Source organism: Scatophagus argus, chromosome 8 (genome assembly GCF_020382885.2).
Source record: "Scatophagus argus isolate fScaArg1 chromosome 8, fScaArg1.pri, whole genome shotgun sequence".
Lineage (NCBI taxonomy): Eukaryota > Metazoa > Chordata > Actinopteri > Scatophagidae > Scatophagus > Scatophagus argus.
Window position 1 is genome coordinate 4,104,768 of NC_058500.1, and position 26,325 is coordinate 4,131,092.

Genomic DNA, 26,325 nt, shown 5'->3' on the forward strand with positions numbered 1-26,325 from the left:
TGACAACCTTTTCCCTCCACAGGAACAGACAAATCTCATCTTTAACAAAATGTCATCTGATGGTTTAGGTGATTTAACTTTCTTCATATATTCACTGTTGAAACTGTGATTCATTAATCTATATGGATTAAAGTATTTTCGATTTTGTATCATCATCATTGTATCATTCTGTAAATAAAATGTATAAATAAAATGTATTTTATAGTTGCAACTAATTATTACGTTAATTATCAATTATTCTGTCTATTTTTATGATTGATTCTTATTTCCTTCTTAGTTGGAGGGTTAAAGGCAAATGTTATTTTCTGTCAACCAAACACTCTCCAGTTACAGCTCTTTTTTTTGGCTTTAGTGTAAACTGTAAAATGAATTTATTTGGGTCTTGGACTGTTAGTTGGACAAACCAGGATAACTGTCTGCACAGAAAAAGGAAAATAGTTTACACATTGATGAATAATCAGCATTATCTTTTATTGCAGTCCTATATTTCAAAGTCACTTAAACAAAACCATTTATGTGGAATGTAACCTTTCTATTGTTTGATTGTTGTGAGCATAAGTGTGCGTGTGTGTACAATGTGCATGTGTGTGTGACCGTGTTTGAGGGGTTGAGAAACAAATAGACATCGAGCGGGAGGGAGGGGGATGGGGGAGGTAGGGGTTGCTCAGATTTTTATTGGCTGCGGGTTGATTCAATTTGGAGGCGGATGTCTCAGCCAACCCATCCCCACACACACCCTCACGCGCACACAGTCTCTCTCTCACACACACACACACACACCATCTTCATTTTCACGTCAGCAAAGTGACTTTATAATCACACATTAATTGTCATGGTAACCTTGCAAAAAAAAAAAAAAAGGTGGATCAAACTGAGTGATCATAAAACACTGAGACAGACAAACGCCCACACTGATTTTAAAGAATTAAAATCCATCCAATGACACCAGACGGTGGAAGGCAAAGAGATTATAGGTGATATGAGGTGGACATGTAGTGCCCCCTCATCCACCCACCTGTTCCTCCAGGCTTTTATTTCACTCATGATGTTACATGTCATCTGCTCTGATCCTAAGCTATTAAAAAGGATACCTGAATTATTCCTGTTGTCATCGATATCAGGAGGGCTGAGGGCTGGGGTGAGTGGGTGGTGCTGATGCTTTGAATGCGCATCTGAAGGGAAGGGGGGTGTTTATTGGAAAGACTGGACCCTCTGTCTCAGCCTCCCTCTGTCTCTCTCTCTCTCTCTCTCTCTCTCTCTCTGTCTCTCCCTCCCTCAAAGCCCTCTAACTCCAGCATCCACTGGGAGGGGAAGGAGCAAGAGGGGGAGGAGAATAAATGAGTTTTTACAGTTTTTGCAACCACATGTTGCTGTGCTTGATAGAACTGCTGCAGCAGCTCGTACCTATGTTTCCCCTCTTTGCATTGCACGTCTAACTAACGATGTGGCTGCCGCATCTGTAGCTTCTGCCACCTGTGGCAGCACCCCCATTCCCTCTACGCCACAGAGAGAGAACAAAAAAGGGGAGCTGAGAGCAGTCGGAGAGGAGGAGGAGGATATCTTTCATGACAAGTGGACTTCCGACAGAGAGAGATCCTTGCTGCATACACAGCTGACACAAATGAGAGGTAAGATGATAAGGCTGATGCTGTGATCATTTCAGATGCATTTTGATGAAGCTGCGTGCCTTTTTGATGGTGCATAAATTAATCATTTTTGTAATTTCTTTGATATTACGAAAAAGGTCAACCAGCCAAATGATTACAAGTACCAGTGATGCATCTTATTTTACACTGTAAATAGATATCCACACACTGTGTCTCAACAGGTGGTTGCCACAAGCATCTGCTCTCTGTTTTGACACTAATGAGTGCAGAGGAGTGTGGCAATGCTGATAGGAAATGTTGAGAGTTGATGGTTTGGTGGTCTTGAACAAACCTTGGAGGTAAGCAGGGTGACTCATGTTACTGAGCCAGGCGGGAGAGAAGCATCCTGGGACTGCCACTTTTAACACTAATTACTTTAAGCTGAAAGAGCGTAAAGAAGAGGATGCCTTTGAAAACAACCTGTCATGCGGCTCACTGAAAAGTAATTTATTCATGCAGAATGTTAACTTGTTTAGAATTTGAATTCATATCACCTTTTTGGATTGACAGATCTTTAATTTCACATATTTTTTAAATATGTATTGTGTTCGGTGTTGGTATCTCATCATTCATGTTGCATGCATTGAAATTGTGAGTTTTAGGTCTAGATGTGGTTTAATTTTTCTTTTATTAAGTCTTAAATCTTTCATGACCAGTATGAGGAGATTCTCCCTTTATGGAGGGATTTATTCCCGTTCGCTTCTCAGTCTGACTGGACACATGATGGCACTGTTGAGGCAGACGACTAAATAGTCTGTAATTACATCTGTATGACCTTTTCCTTGCCATAAATACCCATTTGGTGTCTAAAATCCAGTTTGACCATCAGGAAGATGGACTGAATTTGGTATTGAATCTGAAGGAATACTTACGTAGCCAGAGGTGTGACATTTGTGTCTATGGAAACCATTTGAACCCGTTTGAATTTTCCAAGCGACAGAATGATTTCATCGCTTTTGTGAATGACAGAGATCGAATGGTGTTTCAATTGCAATCAGTCACAGCATCAGAAATAAAGGCACACTTGAGAGATTGTACTGGCCATTCTGCAGGCAGGCAGGCAAGCACAGCTGTCTCTATGGAAATTGCTTTCGTCATAACACTTCCTATCAAGCCTGTGCTGGGGCTCTGGTCGTGTACCATGTAGACCCTTAGCAGCACATAACCAAGATTGCTGGTGGAGGAGACAACATTAACAATGAAATATGGCCCCGAAGCACATAATTTTGCTTACATAATTAGCAGCATGGCATTCCTTCTTAAGCATTTATCTTTATGTAGCTGAAGTTGGTTTTTCATCTCACATGGCACTGAATACTGTTTCTTCTGCCCTGTTCCCTTGGTAGAGTGTTGTAATGTTGATACCATCTTCAGTGTGTTGTATTATTGTGACCTTTATCTCAAATGCTCAAAGTACCTGTGTCACCCATCATGAGGCTCCTCGATTTTACATTATATTGAAGATTATTGAGGTTGCAATATCTATAAAATCTACTGCACTGAACTGACATAGAGATACTTATTTTCATCTAGTTTCAGATCTATAATGAGATCCTGCTGCCTATTAGATATTATTGCTAGGTAACAAAAGTGATACAAAGCAGTAAAAAAAGAAGGCTATAGGCTGCCACAGATACATGCACAATTATACAATGGATGAATAAATAAGTAGTAAACTAATGTTAAATATATAAATGAAACAATCAAACATCACATTTTTTTTCCAGCAACAATTTAATTTCACATTTAATAATATGCCCCCCGCCAAGCAAGTTCAACAGCCGCTTGCAGAGCCATTTTGCACCATTTATGTAAAGTAACAACCAATGTTAAATTAACTCTGAATCAAGACACCTCAGCTGTGTTTTGTTTCTAAAAGATGTTCCTCAAAGAAGATAAAAGACAGATCAAGAAGACAGTCTTTTCTGTCATTGTAAGCCAGTAGAGCTAACTAACAATCATAATGCTAGCTCTTCACTTCCATGCTGAGTAATCCAAGCTCAGATGCCAGCCTCGCTAGTTTTGTAACTTGGTGGAGTGTGCAGCGTTGCTGAGCTACACGAATAAAAAGAGAGGTTAGCTTCTGTTTCCATGTACTATGTTTATTTACAGCATCAGATTTTGACATTTTTGCTGCTCTAGCTAACAGGAGCTAACTGGCTAAACTTGTTAGCAGTTGTTGAGTATGCTAGCCTAAGAGTGCATAACAAATTGTTATGTCCTTTATGTATTTTATTTAACACCTTGCCGGGAACAGCTTTTGTATTTGATAACCTTCCTTTTACTTTTTTGGCAACAAACCAGAATCCTAAAACCAGCACAATGCCTGGACTCATAAACAAGGAAAACTGGAGCGCTTTGCCCCTCAGCGTCTCTGACATCACTTCCTGTGTCAGGGGTTATACTCTGGCTATGACTGCCTCTATGACCTATGAAAACATTGAGGATCATGCAATTGAAGGTTAGTGTGTACATTACAGGATACTGATTTTTTTTTCTTCAGCTAAGCTGATGTTGACGCTGGCTACCTTCAGCTAATTTAAACCTACCTTGTGCTCTGAAACACACTTCATGTCACTATATCGACTGAGTATGTTTAATTGCTTGTTTGCTGCCTGTGGTTCATGCTCTTATTTTTGTTTTTTTCTCTCCTACTGCCTGTTAGGGATATTCATTTATCCACTGGAGGAAAATTCCATTGTGGTGGGGTTCGAGTCCATGATATCCAGTCAGATTATAACCCTGCAAATCAAAGACAAGGCAAAAATTGATGACTGTTATCTGGATTGCTGCAACACATCTAATGGAGCCCTTCAGAGTGGCAGTGGTAAAGTTAATAATTTTATAATCAATTTTGTTATTTTAGTAATTGGTGCTATGTGTGACGTAAAATGCGTCGTTTATAGTGATTTGTTTTCATTGTTTTGGTTAAATTTCTTGCAGCTTTCCTGTTTTGCTTCATTCTCATTGCTCTCATCAACCTTGTTTCCAATAGCAGCAGACACTCAAAAACATACTTTTCTTCTAGTTCCTACAGGTTGTTTGAGTTTCACTGCAGAGTTTGATACTAGAACATTGTTTTCATGCTCTGCTGAAAGTGAATAGTTTGTGTGCTCATTGAAAATCGCAGAGTTTGGAAGCCAAGTCTGTTCCCTGTTCTGTTCATGTGGAAAACTTAAGCACAGAACAGGAAAATTTAAGCACAGTGAAGTAGGAAAAAAGATAATAAGATGAACTGTTTTTATGAAAAAACAAAAAAACATATCAGACACAAATAATTTTTCCAAGTAGAGTATTTTATAAACATCTTAAAATGCCTCTGGAGGGGTTCTTTTATCTGGTTCCACATGGGTACACATTTTCATGAGATTAACGTATTTATAGACATAATTATTGGTTAGGTTTACAGTAGGTATGTAGATAAAAGTGAAGTAATACAGCACAATGGTTTCAGAGAAGTGTGATATGATAATCATGGTATGGCACTTGATTTAAACAGAAGCAGAAATACCTTCTGTGTAATTAACTCTGAGGATGATCTTTGATGAAAGACAGAGCTGATACTACAAGCCAAAGGTCCTCCTAAAGAAGCAGCCGCGTTCTGTGCCGAGCTTATAATTAGAAGAGCATCTGTTTTAGACACAATTACAAGCAAGAATCAATGAACAAATCAAAGAAGAAATTAAACAAGATTTTTAGTGCTCAAAGGAATCAGCACTGAATGATCAGATATTTCAGGCAGCAGAGATAACTTTTGGCAAGGTCTGGTCATCTGTAAATCACCTTGGATGACTTGAAAGTGAGGTAACCTTTCAAAATATGGTTTACTAATCTAGTCTGGTGTTACAGGGCACATAGTGATGGATGAGGATTTGGAGAGGTCAGTGTTAGTGGTTAACCTTGGGATCATCCCTCCTATGGAGACGGTCCATATTCTGGTTAGTACCTCCTCTGAGCTCTCCACCCTGCCCAGTGGGGGCATCAGGGTCTCGTCCCCACCAGCATGTACACCTCGGGTACAAAGGACCATCAACGAGGAGCAGGGACTATCCCCAAACTTCTCCAGAATGTAAGAATACATAAATTCATAAAAACATTATGAAAGTCACTGTCACTGTTTACATTACATCATGTTACATAAAAAATGGTGCATTTTAAAGCTGGGTTTGGTTCTGTAGACTAGACTGATATGATTGGAAAGTGACAATACTAACAATTTATATCTTCATTCAAGATTGCTTCATTTTAATGGAATGCTTTGCTGTGTTTAGGCGGGACAGGCATACTTGTGCCTCAAGTCCTCATGATCAAACTCCCAACCCTCCTCAGCTGTGGCTGGCTTCACTGCTGGAGGAGGAGGCCATCAATTCAATGGACTACGAGTTTAATTTCCAGCTGGAGATACGGGCTCCCTATCTCCTGGCAGGTCGGAGAATTAAATAATACTTGTTTTATTTTTGATAGATCCGTTCTCTTAGGGCAAATCCACTTGTCAGCTGTGGAATTGCACCCGTGAGCTTTCTACAAATAATGCTGCTATTATAATGCTGGTAATACTACTAATACTTTTGCTTTTGGGTGTATAATGGGTGTATAACAATCACCAATCATACCTGACAATCAACAATCAACAATCACACCTGATCACGTGTAATATCTTGTCCTCAAGTGTTGCATTTCAGTGCTCCCTGAAAGCTTTTGTGGTGCATCCTGCAGTGAAGTGTGGAAAAGGGAAAAGCACTTCTTTTGTGTGTATTTGCAGTTATGCATGTGTGTGTTTTACTATGCCTCCCATGGCTTCATAGCTGGGAACATCAGTGGGTAAAACTGAACTTGGTAAATGAATGATTCACAATTCTGGGAAAGACTCTGGTAAGCATCCTTGCTGTTAAATGTTGATGAGAGGTGATGAGAAGATCAGTCTCAACAGTCTCAAGTCCATTCGAAATAAAGCTACAGCCAGGAGCTAGCTTAGCTTAGCATCAAGACTGGAAACTGGTAGAAACAGTTAGCCCATTTCAGTCCAAAGCGAACAACACCTCAGAAGCTTACTAATAAACACATCCAAGTCAATCCAGCCAATAAATAGTCCCACCCAAAGCCCACGTGATACTTAGTGTGATTTCGACACACTTTGTTACCTTCAGACAGAATCAGGGGAGCTGTTGCTTCCTGTTTCAAGTCTTTATGGTAAGCTTAAGGTAATTAGCTTGATATTTATCTTACAGATATGAAAATGGTTTGGATCTTTTCATGAAACATGTGACAACAAAGCATATTGGATAAATGTATTTTCCAGTGACAATTTTATGATTTGCGCATCATGGAAATTCTCACATAATAATTCAGAATTGCTCACTTCACAACAGTGCTTGACAATATCAGTACATAAGTTATCTTGCTTTTTAAATCTTCTGGAGATTTATAACCGTGAGTCATGGCTGTGGGACCTGTCGCTTTGTTATTATGCTTATTGCTGCAAGTGGAGCCGCTGGTTATTTGCCCTGTTGTGGTTGTTGCTCTGTGTAGGTGTAGAGAGCCCGTCTCATGCTATCCGAGCCGATGCAGACCCTCTGGCCCGCTCTGCCACCAGCGTCGTTATCACTCTGGCAGACAAGTACACTTATGACTGTCCTGTCAAAATCCTCATCTACCCCAGCGGTAGGTCCACAACTTCACTCACGGCGCAGCCAGTCAGTCTCCTCTTGAGTGCAGTATTTTGAAATTGTTTATCTCAGGCTTCTTCTACAACATTTTTTTTGTGTCAGCTCATAATCAGATCACTTGTAAGGTGATTCACTGCTTCACTTTGTGTGTGTGAGTGCCTCATCCATAAAAAAAAGTGGTCCTCCTGTTGTTAATGTATGACACGACAGCAGATTCAGATGCCATTGTGTGGGTGTACAGCATCTGGTCTCTTTTTTTTTCCTCTGTGCTTTTGTCTCTCTCTCACTGCCGTCTTGACCTGTTGTATGTGTGGGCCAGTTGTCACCCAGAGGCAGGAATGAGCCATGCACACTCTGATCCAATAGGCCTCTTATGAAGGTTTTGTTCATAAACAGACCTGCTGCAAGTGCTGGGCAATTTAATTGACCTCAGGCTGCTGCAGTTTCAATCATCACGAGGATGCTCAGCTCGAGCAGAGAGATGGAGGAAACCGAGCTGCGTTACAGGAATGCATGTGTGTGAACATACATCACAATTTTGGTTCCTCAATGGCCAGAAATACACTTTCTGTGTTCACCAAGTGGCATTTTTAGACGTTTAAAGGCATTTTGAACTTATATTGCAATTTAATACAAATTTCCTAGTCAAACCCACCAGTGTGCAAAAGATATAAACAGATAGATAGATACGTTATTGATCCCGAGGGAAATTCAAGAAGAAGAACAGTAAGAGCCATTAATGTCATGAAATAATCATTACACATGACACATAACACATAACATCTGACTTGGACCAAGATTCAATTCAAACCCCACACTGTGTAAGCATTTGGCGACAGTGGCGAGGATAAACTTCCCTTGGCCTTCTGCTGCGACCGGCTGGGAGGGAGAGGGAGGAGAGGAGAGACAGGGAGATGGAGAGAGACAGGAGAGGGAGAGAGGAGAGACAGGGAGGATAGAGAGAACAGTGCAGAGCAGGAGCAGCAGGATCCAGGCAGGGCCATGGAGAGGGTTCTGGATCCAGCAGGACTGTCAGTGCAACAGGCAGGGCCGTAGAGGGCTCAGGATCCAGCAGGGGACATGATGAGCGAGTCCCCTTGCTCTGAAAGCTCAGTGTCAAAGGATCTCCCCCAGCAACCTAAACCTATAGCAGCATAACTAGGGGTCGGTCCAGGCAGAGCCTGAACAGTCCTAAGAAGAAAGAAAGAAAGAAAGAAAGAAAGAAAGAAAGAAAGCCTAACTATAGGCTTGATCAAAAAATAGGGTTTTAAGTCTACTCTTAAACATAGAGAGGGTGTCTGCCACCTGAACTGAGGCTGGTGATTGGTTCCACAGAACAGGAGCTTGATAACTGAAGGCCCTGGCTCCATATCTACATTTGGAGATTTGTGGTATTACCAGTGAGTCTGAATCTAAGAAGCAGAATGTGTTAAATGAATGAATGGATGGATGGATGAATAGATGGATGGATTAACCACTTTAAAAATAACTGATTTAAGAAACACTTTTTTAAAATAATTTTACATAATTTCAGATGTCTGGAACAGTAGGCGACTTCCCAACAAGGTTTTGCTAAAGTCATAAATAAGATATCTTTATAACTCATGCTTCTCCAAGCTGCAGACTAGAAAACAATTTAAATAAAATTAAAGATCTTTTTCATGAAAATCTGAAATCAGTGCTTTTCGAGGCCTGCGGATACCCTGCACTGAAGAGAAATTACAGTCTCTGGGATTCAAACCTGTGAGCTAATTTTGTTTTCTTGAGACCCAGCTGTGCTACAGCATCTTTATTTGAAATCACCTCTCGATTCTCACATTAATATGGTGATAATGTCTGAACTACAGATTACAAGACCCCCCCCCCCCACACACACACACTCACACACACTCCCCACCCTGCGCTGCTGCTTGGTTTCACTTTAAGGCTTTGTCCATCTGCTTTCTGATCTGTCTGTAATATTTATAGTCATGTCTGTGTCCTGACCGACTGTGCCACTTTAGAGCCTCATATGCCACATGTGCTCATTGAGAACGGAGACATGACACAGGAGGAGTACGATGAGTATCTTCACGGCCGGAGTGATTTCGTCAAGGCCACCAAGAAGGATTCCAGCAACGAGAGGAAAGTGAGTGTGACATCAGCAACATGTGCCTGAACCCATGACAACACTGTCCTACCATGTCACGTTGAGGAGTGAGATACAGACTACACAGCAGTGCAGCATCATGAACGATGCCCTGCAACAAATACTGTTTTTGTGAAGCTGCGGAAATGATTTTGTGATATCTAACAATACAGTACTACCATGGCTCACACCGCTGTTTTAAATCACTAGAGGGTTGAGTCAGCTCCTGTCTGATACGGTCTCAATACAATCAACTTTACAAGTATACAAAGGTAGTGTTTTTGCAGTTTTATTTAAATGGATTGCATCAACTTTTGCAGGTGTTAATGACGGCTGTGTCCACCATGGTTTCATGAAATGTGGATGGTTATCATTTTCACTCAAAAGAGTACATTTTCTAGGTTTTGGCATATAAAGGCAAGAGAGCAGTAAGTGAATTAGTTGTCACACTGGCAGAGAGAAAAGTTGTATGCCTTCATTATTATACTCATGCTAATCTTTGCCATGCAGCTTACCCAGAAATGCAGTCACTGAGTTTGGATCTTGACAGAATGAAAGAAGGAGATGCAGGATCCATAAACCAAATGTGTTGTTTCAGCTATTTGTCCATTTTGGCAAGTTTGATTATGAAAATATTGATAATTTACTCTTCACTTTTGCAAGTGTCTGTCCTACAATATATATACTCAATAAAGCATATACACCAATATAAATATATATATATATCGACTGAAGGTTTGTTTAGCTTTAGCTGAGTTTAGCTGCTAGTTCTTAGCTGTCTCACCAGCTAGTTAACTACCATTTGAGAGTTACACTATATAGACCAAAGTACTGGGATGCCTGGGCCAATGACATTGCATTCTAAATACATAGACAGCTTCCACTCTTCTGGGAAGGCTTTACACATGGTTTTGGAGTGAATTTCTCTCCATCCATGCAGAAGAGCATTTGTGAGGTCACACACTGATGTTGGACCAACAGGCCTGGCTCACGATCTCCGTTCCAGTTCATGCCAAAGGTGTTGGATGGGGTTGAGGTCAGGACTCTGTGTGGGCCAGTCAAGTTCTTCCACACCAAACTCATCCAACCATGTCTTTATGGAGCTTTGCTTTGTGCACTGGGGCACAGTCATGCTGGAATAGTAAAGGGCCTTCAACAAACTGTTGCCACAAAGTTGGAAGCATAGCATCGTCCAAAATGTCTTGGTATGCTGAAGCATTAAGATTTCCCTTCACTGGAAGTCAGAGGCCGAGCCCCAACACCTGAAGAACGGTCCCTGTCCAAATACTTTTGTCTATATGTTTGATTTTTTTACTAGCTACAGCACCACAACCTTTGTAGGTTACAAGTTAATGTTTATACCAGCTTGACATTATTATTTTTCAGCCTTCTTTGTTTATTCACCTTTGAGGGTTTTGTATGTGTCCTTTCACATCCCTGCTATGATGATGTTGTTAAGTGACCAGCAGACCGAAACAGGAGAAGGGGAGAGAGCACTTAGCCATAAAAATGTGTTTCTATGGAAACACTCCAAAGGCTCACCATGTTCAGCCTGGAATTCCCTGCATCCACAATATCTGATGTGGTCTGTCTATCCACCTGGTCAATTGTCTCTTTTTTGCCTTCTTTAAATGTTCCATAAAAATGTGCGTAAATTCATAACTGGTCCGGGTATCTCATAGTGCCAGATGCCCTATGGTTAACGTGTTTCATGCATTTTGATTCTTCTGTGTTTTCAGGTAGATGTCATTCACAGACGTCTCCATAAGGACATCCTCCACAACCCTGTGGTCATGTTGAACTTTTGCCCTGACCTCAAGTCTATCAGCTCGGACCTGAGACAGGTTCATGGCGAGTTTATCTTCCTCATTGACCGCAGTGGCAGCATGAGCGGGGTTAACATCAACCGTGTGAAGGTATTTTGGTCTGAGTGTGGTGCGCAGATGCAAAGACACATAAAAGCACACACTGATTTCCATATAAATTGTAATATAACACACAGTGTCAACATGGTATAGTTAACAGACCCCTGAAAACACATATGTTTTGAGAGATTAAATGGAAAGTTAATGCATTAAGACACATAGTATACACGATATTTCATTGATTTGTCTGGACTCGTCTTTAGAAATGATATATGTGGTTAGCCAACTGTGTGAAGGGCATGCACACAAGGGTATTGATCAGACCAATCATTCACTATTCACCAGATGTCTCCCAGTTGCTAGGTTTTAAACAGCAATTCTTTGAGGCTTCCTCCTTCCCAGTTTTTTCAACTCAGACCGAGTCTTTTAAAAATTTATTTGTATGTTATTGGGCTGCTTGTGGAGCAATGCTGCCCTATGATGTGATGCTTTCTGTCTGGTGTCTGGGCTTAAGGGCATGACAGTGATGTAATGACTGTTAATCCCTGATCTTTCAAGAAAGCAGAACGCAGCATAAAAAAATACATTAAAAAAAATATCTCTATAAACTGGAACATTACATGTTGACCTTTTGCCTTTGTTAATGCACCTGAGTCTTTCTGCTCTTCACCTGAATGAAGGTCGAGATAAGTGGTAGTGCTCTAATAACTGCTCCTCTGCTGTAACGGAGGCAGAAATGGATGAAATGACCATGTGTGATGCCTCTCCACTCACACGTGTCCATGAGAAAATCCTCTGTGCAGCAATGACACTTGTGTACCATCTAACCAGATAGCTTTCATATCAAATAATGAAATGGTTCAGTAGGATGCTAAAGAGAAACTCCTATGTTTTCAACCTGGGCTGTCAAGGTTGTGCCCACTAAAAGTCCTTTTTTGCCACTCACAGACTGAGACTGTTACTCTGAGGGTCTGACAACATTACAGAAAGGATCCCAACAGAGAGAGACCTTTTGTGAAAAAGTAAAATCCATTTTTGTTTGTTCAGAAACGCAAGTCTCGCTCAGGGAGAAGTTTCTATTTGAAATCTTGTGAGGTGAGGTGCAAATACACAGCACAGGTTTAAAAATACCAGAATTTCCCTTTCAAGCACCTCATAAGAAGAAGAATGGTGCCTTTTATTTTTCATAGGTTTTGTTCTGTTTTCTGGACATGAACTTAATCGACTCTTGGTCTCTCTCAGGATGCCATGGTGGTGATTCTCAAGAGCCTCGTGCCAGGCTGCCTCTTTAACATCGTAGGCTTCGGCTCCACATTCAAATCACTGTTCACAACCAGCCAGAACTATGAGGAGGTAAAAGCAGTTCAGTCTTAGATCACTACATAATATTTTATGCAAGTATAGCATTTGAACCTTCTCATCTCCAACACCTCAGGAAGCTCTGACCCTGGCTTGTGAGTATGTTAGAAAGATCAGGGCGGACATGGGGGGGACCAACATCCTGGAACCGCTCAACTGGATCCTGAGGCAGCCAAAGTTCAGCGGACACCCCCGCCTGCTATTCCTGCTCACGGATGGGGCCGTCAGCAACACGGGCAAAGTTATCGAGCTGATCCGCAGCCATGCACGCTACATTAGGCAAGTATTACTGCTGACGCACCCCGAGCTCCACTCTGAATGTTAGAATGTGGGAAAAGGATCAATAATGAGTGACATTTTAGGCATATTACCATTGTCGTCTAATAGGAACTTCTGCTGTCAAAGCTGCTGTGGCCCATACACATCTTACAAAATGACCAATCTGTTGTTCAGTATGACTCATATGTGCAGACATTGCAATGCATGCTGTGCTACTCACATTGGCACGAATGTGTGTTTGATAGCTGCTTGGTTCATAAAGATAATAGCAGCCACTATGGCAGTAACAGCACTAGAGGAGATGCCACTGTATATCTGAACAAATGGATGATAAATTATGCAAATAGCAAAAGCAAATGGCAGAAACACAACTCGCGGATAACATAATCAGATCCAGGGATTGTGAGAGGCTTAAATGGAACACCTGGTTATGGAGCTATAATCCTCTCAAAATGAAATCTGTGAATATGAATGAAGTTAATGTATTGTCAATGTCAAACATGATATTACTACATAGTATATATACCACCAAAAAAGAGTCGGTCAGATTTGTGCAGCCTTGATTTTAGGTTAAAAACATTATTTTAAAGGTGCATCTAGACTAAGGAAATAAAAAATGCCCTCTGAAGGCTGCAAAATACCAACTGTCAACTGAGAGTGAGCGCTGGTAGCACAATAGATCTGCAGTACACAGGGAAATCATTTCAGTCTCACGTGGTGAATCCCTCTCCTGAGTCACTCTGGCTATAATTGACTTTTGTGTTCTCCCTTTTAATGGATGAATGCCCCAGATGATTGCATTAGGTTCACAGAGCTCGGCCAATTCATGTAAACTTCCTGGATCATTATCGCGCTATGTTTACAAATCAGTGCAGCCAGTCAGAGACCAAGACCAAGCAACGACAAAAATCTACGTTAGGCTTTTAACTGTGTATAAGGTGACATTTCCATTTTAATCTGCACTTTATGATCTCATTAAAAATGCAATGGGTGTAGCTGGTGCAATGAAATTAGCCATCGCTTCCCTTGGTGAAAAAATTGAATCAAAATGGTAAAACAGAGCTCCAGCCAACCTCCCCAGAGAACTCAGAGAAGCAGCTGGCATCTCTCAACTCTCCACTAAGAAAGATGACACTTTTTTCATTCCACATACGTGTTTAAGAAAATAGATGGCTTATAAACAGCATCTCTCCATGGCATCTCTTCAGATCTCTGTGAAATGTGTGCACATTCTGAGAGGATACTTGTTATCATGCACATATGTCTCTTGAGAGACATATGGAGCTACAGCGTTTCATGTGTTTGTGCAGATGTTTTACGTTCGGCATAGGACAGAATGCTTGCAGGAGGCTGGTGCAGGGACTGGCGACAGTTTCCAAAGGAACGGCAGAGTTCCTGGCTGACGGAGAGAGGCTGCAGCCCAAGGTATTCATATCCAGCTTTCACTCCAAATGACAGGAAACCATTCTTTGGGCCACTTGGGAGCCATTATGTGGTGGTTCTACCAATTAGGAAATCATATCTCAGAGATGCCATTTGTTTTATGTAGGGGTCAGGGAGAAGCTGTGTTTTCTATCCGAAAGCCTGATTTAGTTTGCATATTTTAACCCCACAGATGATAAAGTCCCTGAAGAAAACCATGTCCCCAGTGCTCAGTGACATTTCCATCGAATGGCTTTTTCCTGAGACCAAAGAGGTGCTGCTGTCCCCTGTGGGCAACACCTTCCTGTTTCCAGGGGACAGTCTGATTGGCTACAGTGTGGTTTGTGACACCACCCGCTACCACGCCAACCCCAAATCTGTAAGTGCAAGTCATTTGCTAAAAGGAGACAAGTGACTGCATTCAGGATGACTTTCTATCTTTTATGTATTTTAGAAAAAATTGGTGTGCAGTTAGATAAATCTTTTGTTTATTTAGCTTTCACCTCTGAAAGATGTATTAGGCACATGAAAAGGCTCTTCTGAGCTTTTGAAACCCCTTGAGAATGGGGTTTTTGTTGAATCTATCATCTACATCAAACTCTCAACAGGATAAGAGGAGGCGATACAGCATGATGCGTTCTGTCGAGTCAGCCAGCTCTGTGTTTTACCACTCTCAAGAAGAGGACTCTGTGAAGACAGGTGTGGACAACCAGGGGTCCTACAGGGAAGCAGTTTCTGGCCCTATTTATGACTCCTACCAGGACTCCATGATAGACAGCAGCCCTGCCACCACAGAGCAAGACGCCTTGGGTAAGAAGCTACACTAGGCCTCTTTTAGACACATTTGCACACGGTTGTACAGCAGCATGAGAGGACACAAGTAGGAGGTGTTTGGTCTGGATGCCCAGGACTTCCAGTGAGGCTTCCGAGAGTATTCCTCCTCCCCTGCTCATGTAGCCTCCTTGCAGTGAAATGTTGTCTGTAATAGCAGCTCAGAACGGGTTGTAAACAGCTCGACTAGCTGTTCTGATTGGTGGGTCTAAAGAAAGTAAAGTGGATTGCTAATTTGAATTTTTTTGAGTTGCCTATTGATATTTTTTGAACAAATCATTAGGGTTGGATAGCAAAACATCTCCAAGAAGGCGCGCATACAGTACCAACCAGATAGCAGACTACAACCCTGCAAAGAAGGTCTACACCCCCAGTGATCCCAGTTCTGTGGTGGCAAAGAATCCACTGAGGAGAGCCAAAGTCCAGGAGCTGATAGGCCAGATGAGCCCTGAGCACGAGGCGCAGTGGAGGAATGACTACCAGGTGTGATCCCGCACTGTGAAGAGTGACATACACATGATGACCTGCAGTCACTTTTGATTCAATGTTTAAATTATTTGTAGCTCACAGATCTCAGACCAGTGCTTCCAAATTGAACTTTCCTTAACAATAATAATATTAACAACAATAATACACATGGTGCATGTAAATAATGCTCACTGAATAAAAGACAATCTTATATAAAGACAGAAGAATCCCATACTGTCATTATAATACAGTTGTCATATTGTGATTATATGGAAATGACTTCTGTTTGTATTCAGAGTGTGTTGACACGTTAATCAGCCACCTGACCTGCGTCTGGACTGGAGTATAATCAAAAACAGACTAATGTGCTCTTCTCAGTAATGAGGGGCAAATGTATGACTTGTAATTAGTTTTGAATATTCCTCAGGGAGAATCTTAGAATAACTAAGCATAATTCATAGAGTTGCAAGGAATTTACTTCACACACCGTTTACACTCACACCGTGATTAATCTATATCTAATAATTCTACCTTTTATTTTTATTTGTATGTCAATTGCCACGCAAATGAAAGAAATACGAATTAAGATATTAATCTTAATTGTGCAACAGGGCTGAGAAGGTAAAAGTGAAATTAGGATAAAGGATCCTGCTGTTAACAGAATAATTTCATTATATTACAGAAATCAAATTCTTCTTGTTTACAAAATGCCAAACATTCCCTTGCAGCTTCTCAATCGTGATGACCTTCAGCTCATGTTATAATAAACTAATTATCTTTAAGTGGTCAGACAAAATTAGGAACTTGAACACAAGATTGTTCTTTTTTTTTACTGTTTTATTAATGAAAGAGAAACGTTTCATCAAAAAATGAATTCCCTTTAGCGTATTTTCTAATGATTACTTTGAACATCTCTGTATGTCACTCATCACTTGAAGACACCATGAAATTCTTGAGTGAACAACACCCAGTTGGTAGATGAGGCTCCATTTCTTATTAAAACCTAATTGCACCAGGGTATTTAAGATAAGAAAAACAATACTTTTTGCTTTCAGCCACAGCTGGCAAGCCTTTGTGCCACATCTTCCAGAGGGCGTCCTGCCAGCTGTCACCCGCCGCTCCCTCAACAGGAGCTGATTCTGCAGCAGGAAGCCGACTCAGAGCCTCATTTCCATTCCCAGCCTCAGGAAAACCTTCAACTCGGCGGCGCCGGCGCTCCGCCTGCAGTTCGCAACACAGCAGGGGAAGATGGATCCAGATCGTCCACCGACAGCCCATCTCTGGGCAGCGTCGGAGATACGGGTGAGGCCACAAGCACGACCACTATGTTTCACTGAAAAATGTAGAATTTATTGGTTATTTAGTGAATACATCTGCATGTCCATGGTTTATGTTGGACTGAATCTGTTCTGTGCTTTCATGGTGAATATGTCTGCATGTGTATAGAATGTTTTAAAAATAAAACCAAACCAAACTAACCCAATGAAGACATCTTAAAGCAACTTAACATGTTAAAGCTGGAACCTGGAATTGCATAAACATTATGACTGTCCCTTTAAAGAAACAGTCTGACTATTTGGCAAAGTGAAGATAGATTCTGCTGTTATCATGCAAAGTGGTGTTAATCTTCTCATCTCGGTAAGAAAGCAATTACACATTTACACAAATGTCGAGCTATCCTTTAAAGGGGTGGAATATGAAATCCTAATCCCCAGTGTCAAACAAAACCTGCTAAAGAGGTCATTGTAGAATAAGTGAAGGAATAAAATCACAAGACTTTGACTTAAATCCAAGACCACATTGGATGTACGTATTCAGTCTGATGTGACACGAGTCTTTAAAACTGATTTAAATGAAATCCTAAATCTCAACCGAAGAAAGACTGACACTGTAGTCTTGGCAGATTGACCACAGAGGTGACAGGAATTTTTTTTTTTTTTAAATTTGGGATCTAAACAAAAATGACTCAGTAGATGAATAAAGAAAGAACGAGGTAGCACTTCAGAAAGCAATTACTGGACGTCAATTCAAGCAGGCTGAACACTTTGGAAAGATAGGTCATGTATTAATTTAGCACATACCGAGTCACAAGTGAGCAGTACTAGGTGACAAGTTTCACCTGAATACACATGGAGTACCAAATGAAAATGGCCAAACAGGAATCAAACCTTGCTCCTGTCATGTTTCAGATGGTTATGGACATCAGTTATGTCAAGCAGAAACCCCACAGGAGAGCCGCACTTCAGATCTGGGTGCAGCCAACCAGCACAAAGGTGACTGCAAGGCTGTGGTGTCCGGACTGTTGTGTGGGAAACCGTTGAAGTGGGAGGTCGTCTTTGACATCGAGCCCTTCCTGAATGGCCGAGAACGTGAGGAAAAGGTTCACGAGGAACTGTGGAATGAGACTTTTCACCACCTGGCTGCACGCTCCATCATACAAGACTTTGAGCACATGGTGGATAAGGAGTGCGAGATCGAGCATGGTGAGCTCCACAGGGGTTTGACTGTTTATATAGGGACATTTGGGGACACTGAGTGATTTTTGAGATTTAAGATTAAGATTAAGAAGAGAGGTAGAGAAGTACTTCTGAGAATTTCAACTTGATATCTAGCTGTTATGAGCATTGCAGCACATTTCTTACAAGTGACATTTTAGAGACACAACTTTAAGGTTATGGTCAATTTGACCCGTAACATAACAGAAGGATTAAATGAGTTGTTAAAATTTTTTGAGAAATGCGCCTTTTTGTTTTCTTGCAAAGAGTTAAGATGAAAAGATTGATACCATACTCGTACTTGTCTGTTTCAAGCTTTAGCCAGGAGACAGCTAGCTTAGCATAAAGAGTGGAAACAGAGGGAAACAACTAGCCTGGCTCTGTGAAAAGGTAAGAAAACCTGAAGGGTCAAACAAAGGGACTGGGCAGTGCCAGACTAGCTGTTTCCTCCTGAACTATGCTAACTGTCTGGTTTCTGTAGCTTTATTTTTAACCAACAGACATGAGATGGGATCTGTCATCTAATTCCTGACAAGAAGGCATATAAGCACATTTCCAAAAATCTCCAATTATTCCTCTTAGATTTGTTTTATGCATATGTAATAATTGATTTACGTAAAACATGAACGTTTGGAATAATGTCTTCAATATTATATAATACAGTATGATGTTATGTAATATTATGTAATCCTACTACACATTACATAATCATTTTATGCTTATTGCAATTCACAGGCTCTGGGAGGAAGTACCAGCTATATGCTATTCACACCAGCAAGGCCTGCAATATACTGAGCAAATACACAGCGTTTATCCCCATCGACCTGGACACTAATGAGTATTTGCAGACAAGTATTGAATACATAAACCCTGGTAAGTCACATGGATTTATGTGAGGAAGTTGTCTGATTGTTCAGTCCCGACCACGTTTGAACAGAACATTGTCCTCAAACAAAACAGGGAACAACTCTTTCTTCTTTTGCCTGAAATTCAGTAGTAATAAGCCAGAGACTGTTGAGACATTACAATATTCAATATTTACTTATTAAAGGAATCATTTGTCATTTTGGCAAATATTTTTGTTAAAATTTTTGACAGCTTAGCAGACAGTTACAGTAGCTTAACTTAACATAATGATCAGAAACATGGGTAAACAGCCAGCCTGGCTCTGTACAAAGGCAAGAACAATCAATCAGTTGATTTGTTAATCATCAGAAAATTGTCAGTAACAATTTTATTGAGTTTTATAGGGTTGGGCTGTCAAAACTTGGATCATGCATTTTTCACAGATTTTTTCATAGACCAAACAAGGAAATATATTATAATAATATTAATCAACACTGAAAACAATAATTTTTTGCAGCTTTAAGCATGTCTAGTTAGTTTAAGTAAAAATTAGTTTGTGGTTTTACAGGCGGTTATGTGCTGGGTTATTTCTTGGCACCCGAAAATCACATCTCCTAGAATAGAAACCACATAAGCATATTTAGATCCAAAATTGTATTAATCCACAAACACAGGCACAATTTCCTTTTGTTTTCAGGTGAAAGTGTGAAGAAGGGCTCGCACTCCAGTTCTCGCTCAAGCAGCAGGAAGAACAAAGCATACTCCATTGGACTGGGTCGCTCTCAGTCTGGCGGCATGTCTGAGGAAGCTGAAGATGCCCTGCTGGCCAACAGTAGGCTGCATTTAATATATGCACCTCACATGTCAATCCCAACTTCATAAGCAACAGAAGGAGCTTTCATTTCCATAATAACCAAAAAGAAATACAGCAGAAAGAAATAAGTAAAAAGCTACAGAGAAAGATAGAAGGCAGCATTTACTGGGAGTGAAAGTAGCAAGTATGGGAGAAGGTGATGTGGGAACTTTCAATATTTATGTTTACATTTTTATTCAAATCTGCCTTTATTGGAAATGGAAGGTTGCAGCATCTCCAGCATCAGGAGCTGTGAGATATTGAGCACTCAGAAAACAATGTGCTGCTTTACATTAAAAATACTTCAACTCCAGTAAAAGGGCACAACATTTGAAATTGGTTTTCAGTGGTGGCATAGCAACAGCAGGAGAGACAAGCACACTGTTTGAACATCTGGTTGGCACTGCCAGTTAAAAGAAGTGCACAGCAGGCACAGATACAGAGGGGGTGCATCATGGCTTGTCTGATGATTTCTGTATTTTAAACAACAACATCTTTGAAAATCAGTGCGTTTTGATCATTGTCTTAGATGCAGAGGATGGTGTCTCCCCATGCAGCACCCCCTCCTCCTCTGGCTGGGAGAGATGTAGCTTTGCAGAGGGTAAGTAAGTGCAACACATCAGTGAATTAGCTGCATCTCATCCATTTTCCTCCACAAAGGCCTTTGACATAATCTGTCTGGCAGGCTTCGTGTTATTTTCTGGCCAACGCTATTGTATTGCTCCAAATGTGAAACATGAGATTATTGACATTTTAGTCCCTCTTCTTGTAAGTGATGACACAAGAAGAGACAATTTTGCGGCTTGCATTGACAAACGCTGTCTGGACCTTTTCAAAAGCACAATGAGCAACTGTTGAAGGCACAAACACACACACACACACACACACACACACACACGGGGCAGCCGCTGAAATATATGTCCTCAGATGTCACTATTACACCCTCATGGGTGTGTTTTACTTTTATTGTGTGAGATTCATGTTGAGGACTAAATAGAAAAGTGTCAGAAAATGCTGCTGCTTCTTTCTCTCTCTGCTTCCCTTCTCTAACTTTGCCCCTGTCTCTACCAATCTGTCTCCAAGTCTCCCAAAGGAGTCCCTCAGTGACCTCTGACCAATCACAGAAATCAGTGGAGAGCCTATTTTCTGCCAGGTGGGTGTTTGGAGACTGGCTGGCTACACAAATGTGCTCTAGCTGTGGTACGACTGCATGAGCAACTACAGGGACCTCAGCCTTACTGCTGCCGTACAAGGCAGAGAGTCTTTTGTTTACATCTCTGTCTTTTTCTGTTTCTGCCAGCTAATTTTCACTTTTAGAGCAACCTATTCTGAGACTGATGAATGACAATTTGTTTTCCTTTTAAAAACAAGACTGAGGATGCAAGGCTGTGCTAGTAGCTTCGTGAGGCTGTATTTGGAAGGCAAAGGCTGGATGAAAAGCTGGCCTTCAAAAGGAGAGGCGAGACGCTATAATGTACGAGTTTAATAGGACACGTTTGCAGACAGTCTCTCCTGGAAGGCGTTCATGGTGTTGCACTTGGCGGTAGACTTAAGTGACAGAAATGACTGTGCTAAGACTGAAAACTGAGAAAAGTTAAAACCCTGGCTTCTTTCTCACCTCCACACGGGCTGAAAAATTGCTGCGTGAGTGAGTATGAATGTCGGACTGTCGGTTTCGGAAAGTTACACAAATTCTTCGATGCAATTCAGGTTTCAGAAAGATGTGAGTGTTAATTCAACACTTACTTCTAATGCAATATGCTGCCCTCTTTTACGCATGTCAGCATGTTAACATGTTCACTGTGACAACGCTAACATGCTGATGTTTAGTGTGACCAAACTGACACTGTGATATATAATACCACACCTGAATTAAATAATAAAGAGGATTGTCCCAATACTTTTGTCCATATAGTGTATGAGTCGGAACCAAAGTGGCTTAACAGGCTGAATAACCGGCGCTGTCACACTGCTAGCATGGCTAAAAATCCTGTTTTGTAATATATGTAAATTTGCTGATTAACCAAAATAATCAAGACAAGAAAGAACAGCTTTTACTCGCCTTGATGGAGGCAGTAGATTAAATAGTGGTAGGCGTTTCACATGTACACTGGGATTTAAATGTTCTACTCCTTGTCCTTTGTCAGGCTGGCCCTCAGCAGGACTCGCCTCCTGACTCGAGCTGCCAAAGGATTCATGTGTCGATCTCACAGCAAGTCCGGTGATTCAATTGGAGAGAGCGAAAACGAGAACAAAGACTACATTCCTGTGGTGGGTAGCAGATCTCCACATGTGAACGCTCTGTCAACCTGCATGCTTTTTTGTTTAATGGAAACTAATTTGAACAGACTGTAGTTTTGTCTAAAGAGATGAATGTGTCACAGTCTGTTGATCCAGTAGAGTGATTCAAGTGGCAGTTCTAAGCTGTTTTGAACAGTCCATGCAGCATGTAAGAATGCTGTATCCTGGATTCAGATCCTACCCAGCTCCTTTCATTCATCCCATCATCCCATCCATAGCAGTGATTTGATCAGATATAAACTTATATGATCAGGTTTTTATTTATTATTTTATTTTTTTTTATATAAATAGAAACACTGAATACCACACAATTTACTTTATATTTGACCATTAACTCTATCCATAACTGTTTAAGGAAGGAGCCATATAATCCTAAACTAAAGAACATTTAAAAGAAAACTATCAATCTCATTTGTCTGAGAAATGTCTTTAGTTTTCTGCCTTGTAAAATAAATTGATAAACAATCCTCTGTAATTCAAACAAGTGCTTGCGGGCCAAAAGCTGTGCCCAGCCTTACTATAATATTATACTCTGCCCTTCCCTGAAACCACCGAGACATTGAAGGAGGCTCTAATGATGCTGTGCACACCACAATCGTTCTTGTATTATTCATCACTGTTCAGACTCAATAGAAAGAATTCATCTGTCAAAAATGATCAGAGTAGATGTCCCCGAAAATGATTTTCCCTTCTTTTAACAATGACCGGAGAGGCATCCAATTAGAAAGCATCTCATGCCCAGCTGCTGATTGGAGGAGGAAATAATCAACCACTGAAGACACAATGTGCAGCACAGTGTGGGAGAACGAGCTTGCATTCAAATCAGTTGATGAGGTGCTCCCTCACTTCTTATTTTATTGCTTGTCATGCATAGAAAAGCACAAATTTGAGGGGAATGAATACACCACACACACACACACACACACACACACACACACACACACACAGAGAGAGAGAGAGAGGTACAACTACACTGGCAGTGTTACTGGCAGTAACATAAAGCTGCACTTACTGTCAAACTGTGGACTATTTTCTTCCTCACAGGTGTTGTTGCAGTTGGCAAGTGGTGCATTTCCCTTGGACACGGCTCTGTGTGATGCCATTAACGTGCCCATGGACAAGCTGAAGTGGACGTCCCCCTTCAGCAGCCACCGCTCCAGCCTGGGCCACTTGTCTCATTCCAGCAGCCGCCGTGCTGAGAGTGCCGATGACGGATGCAGATCACCATGCGAGCCAGAACCATATCAGCAACCTGCAGAGCACACTGCAGGCATCCACAGCCCTCTACATCTGTCCAGGAGTGGCTGGGTGGTAGATACTGGTCCTTCCTCAATAGGCAGTACATCCACCACTGCTGAGCCCCAGCTCTTCCACCACTCCCAGGTGGACAGTGGACGGGGCTCTGGGTCAGGGGGCTTGGAAACGGCATCGCCAGGGTCGGTGCAAAAGAGGATGCTGGATCCAGAGAGCATGGTGTGGGCCACAGCTGTGGCCCTCGCCTGGCTGGAGCACAGCTCTGCCAGTTATTTCATAGAGTGGGAAATGATAGCCGCCAAGGCTAGTATGTGGTTGAACGCACAGGACATCCCAGAAGGTCGAGACTTAGCCTCCATCAAGGCTGCTGCCAACCAGCTCTTCATCATTCTCAGACACTGGGATGAAAACCTGCAACTGAACATGCTCTGTTACAACCCTAACAGTGTCTGAGGCTGCTGGTCCAACAAGTACTCAATTCCGTATGATACTATGCTAACTGAGGGTGTACTATTCTATGTTGAGCAGTATGTCCTCTGGAGTCTGATATTGCTGTTGCAGTTGTGAACAATGTGTGTTTCCTCTGTTAGTGTGCTTTTCCTCTAAACATATCACAAGCTTTTCAGAGGTACTATGTGCAAGCTATTACCTCGCTGGTGCCATATTCTGTAGCTGGATCCCTGTTAGCAAGGGAGCTAATCTGAGTTGTGCCACAGATTTTAATTTCATGGAGAAGAACATCAGTATTAAATTAGTAGCATGCTGGATTACTGACCATCAACATCTGGGAAAAGCTCTCTCACTGTCATCATATTGATGTTATGGGCATAATGCTGCAAAACAGTTGTAAGAGAAAACTGTTCCTCCGATTGACACATACTGTTATGACATCCTTACAGCATTTCCTGAATTGATTGTATTGTGGAAAAAATGTGACATGGCAACATTTGCGTACTTCCTAGCAGTACTGCCTGTTTTTTCTAATACCTGTTACCATTACACTGTTAGTAATATTTGCCATTTTTGCTGTTTGATTATAGCAGAGACAGAAAAATATGCAAAGAGCTAAAGAAAATACTAAATATAATATCAGAAATTGGTTAAAAAATATGTGGAATCTACAAATGTGCATCCCACTAGCATGTTGTTTAATGTTTATTATTAATGATACATGCAGTTTATATTTTTTCACTTTTCTGTATACCTGTCTTAGACTAGAGGTTTTGATCATGCAGTAGTTGTTTGATTCAGTGTGAGTAAAAGACCTGAAGGCGGTTGCACCATCTGTTTGTTGTTCAAAGTTCAAAATTAGCATAACTGTAAGCTAAATGTTGGGGGGGGGGCACCACACAAACCAGTTTTTACGTAAAGATTAATGAATATTTAATTAATGGGAATGAATAAACTGCCAGGTGGAATTCTTGCGTAGCAATCTAAACCACATGACAAAGCTGATGTTAGCTTGTTAAGATGCTACCTGTTTAGACTGCGGCTGTCACAATATTGGACTGTCACTACAAGATTATTGCATCCAAAAGAAACCACGGTAACAACAGTGTCACTATATCTATAGAAAATTTGAAAAAATCAGTCAACTTCATTTTTAATGAGCCGTCAACTAAAGAAAAGGCAGATCTTATGTGTTGTCGAAAGTTGTGAGCTTGTATAGTCGCCCCACCAGAGACTCTTGGGAGTCCATGTCTGTCCAAGATTCATCAGGTTGCTGCTGTAGAAAATTAAAGGCTTACTTTCCTGTTCATAATAACTTGCAGTTGGGGCGGATTGAGGTTCGTTTTATAGGTTCTCACTATAAAACAAACTTCACCAGAGCTTGACAGTGGACCAAGATCCACCTTTTCAGGAGATCTTGGCACAGTTGTTTGGTGGGCACTGGGGATCGACTGACAGCCTTCACACCAGCCCAGTTGAAGTCCACTAACTGAAAATGTTTTTGAGTTTGTTTTAACTGAAGCAAACAGGTTAAGTGTGAAAGCTCTTCCTGTTTAATTTCATAAGTCAGTTGGAAACTAGCTAGCAGTTAAGAACTTCGGGAGTAAGATAGATAAACGAACGTAGTAATAGATTTACTCACAGCTGGTGCAACCCAGTTCTCAGGAATGTGGGCAGCGATCAACAGTCCAACTCTGGGAATCAGAGAGGCAAGAACCGTGCTAGTTCTGTCACGCTCACAGCTCATTTACCGCAAGTGCCTAACCAAGGTTTATCGTCAGCAGAAAATGTAGATCAGTTCACCGCCGTTTAATCAGTGTGGGTAATGAATGTTTGTTTTCCTTAAATATACAGCAGGTACCTTTGTTTCTTTCTTAATGTTTTTTTTTTTTTTTTTATCTGTGTGGTGACTTTCAGTATTGATTTTCCGTTTGTACTCCATTACAGTTGTTGCTTTACTCAGGTATTTATTAATTTTCTTCACTCAGGCTGAGTTGCATAAATCTTTCTGCATGAACGCAGGTGTTTATGTTATGATGTTTGAATTGCCACACTGGAGCCAGTAGCACAGTATTTTGCTCTGTGAAGTTAGAAATACAGTAGATGCTATCTAGCGATACTTTTTGTGCTGTAATTGCAGTAGTAAGTGCAGCTGTAACTGTCGTATTTTTATGGGTCAATTATATAGTGCCGTATCTTTCAACTTGCTGTGTGTGCCTTTATAATGATTGTCCACTGTTTCAGGTTGTTGAAAGCTTTTGTAGTGTCTTTATGACTGTCAGTGTATGATCTGCTCTAAAGGTGCATGTAATAAAATAATTCTACAACCAAGGTTCTATTCCCGTTATTGCCCCACTGTTACAAACAAAGGGGTACATTAAGGATTGATGCTTGGACCTCCAGTCTTGGTGAGATTGTTGATTCACACGGTTTTTGTTACTGTTGCTACGCTGATGATACCC

The 26,325-nt window shown here is 41.1% G+C and overlaps 1 protein-coding gene across 1 annotated transcript; it reads left to right on the top strand.

Annotated features, from left to right (window-relative positions):
- The first annotated feature begins 1,143 nt into the window (after positions 1–1,143).
- vwa5b1 (von Willebrand factor A domain containing 5B1) lies at positions 1,144–26,325 on the top strand. The gene is made up of 22 exons (XM_046397773.1): positions 1,144–1,628; positions 3,951–4,107; positions 4,312–4,473; positions 5,496–5,715; positions 5,918–6,072; positions 7,176–7,307; positions 9,316–9,440; positions 11,180–11,356; positions 12,548–12,658; positions 12,741–12,943; positions 14,254–14,368; positions 14,559–14,744; positions 14,974–15,175; positions 15,480–15,679; positions 16,720–16,966; positions 17,854–18,147; positions 18,895–19,032; positions 19,703–19,837; positions 20,388–20,459; positions 20,942–21,011; positions 22,006–22,129; positions 23,204–26,325. The coding sequence occupies exons 2-22, from the start codon at positions 3,969–3,971 to the stop codon at positions 23,864–23,866; spliced, it is 3,870 nt and encodes a 1,289-aa protein (XP_046253729.1). The 5' UTR covers positions 1,144–1,628; positions 3,951–3,968; the 3' UTR covers positions 23,867–26,325.

Bases quoted from the DNA above. Each gene is read 5' to 3' on its own strand.
- vwa5b1 (XM_046397773.1), top strand. From the start codon at position 3,969: ATGCCTGGACTCATAAACAAGGAAAACTGGAGCGCTTTGCCCCTCAGC. The intron at 16,967-17,853 runs GTGAGGCCACAA...GTCATGTTTCAG, and splicing joins GGGCAGCGTCGGAGATACGG to ATGGTTATGGACATCAGTTA. The intron at 20,460-20,941 runs GTAAGTAAGTGC...TCTGTCTCCAAG, and splicing joins GAGATGTAGCTTTGCAGAGG to TCTCCCAAAGGAGTCCCTCA.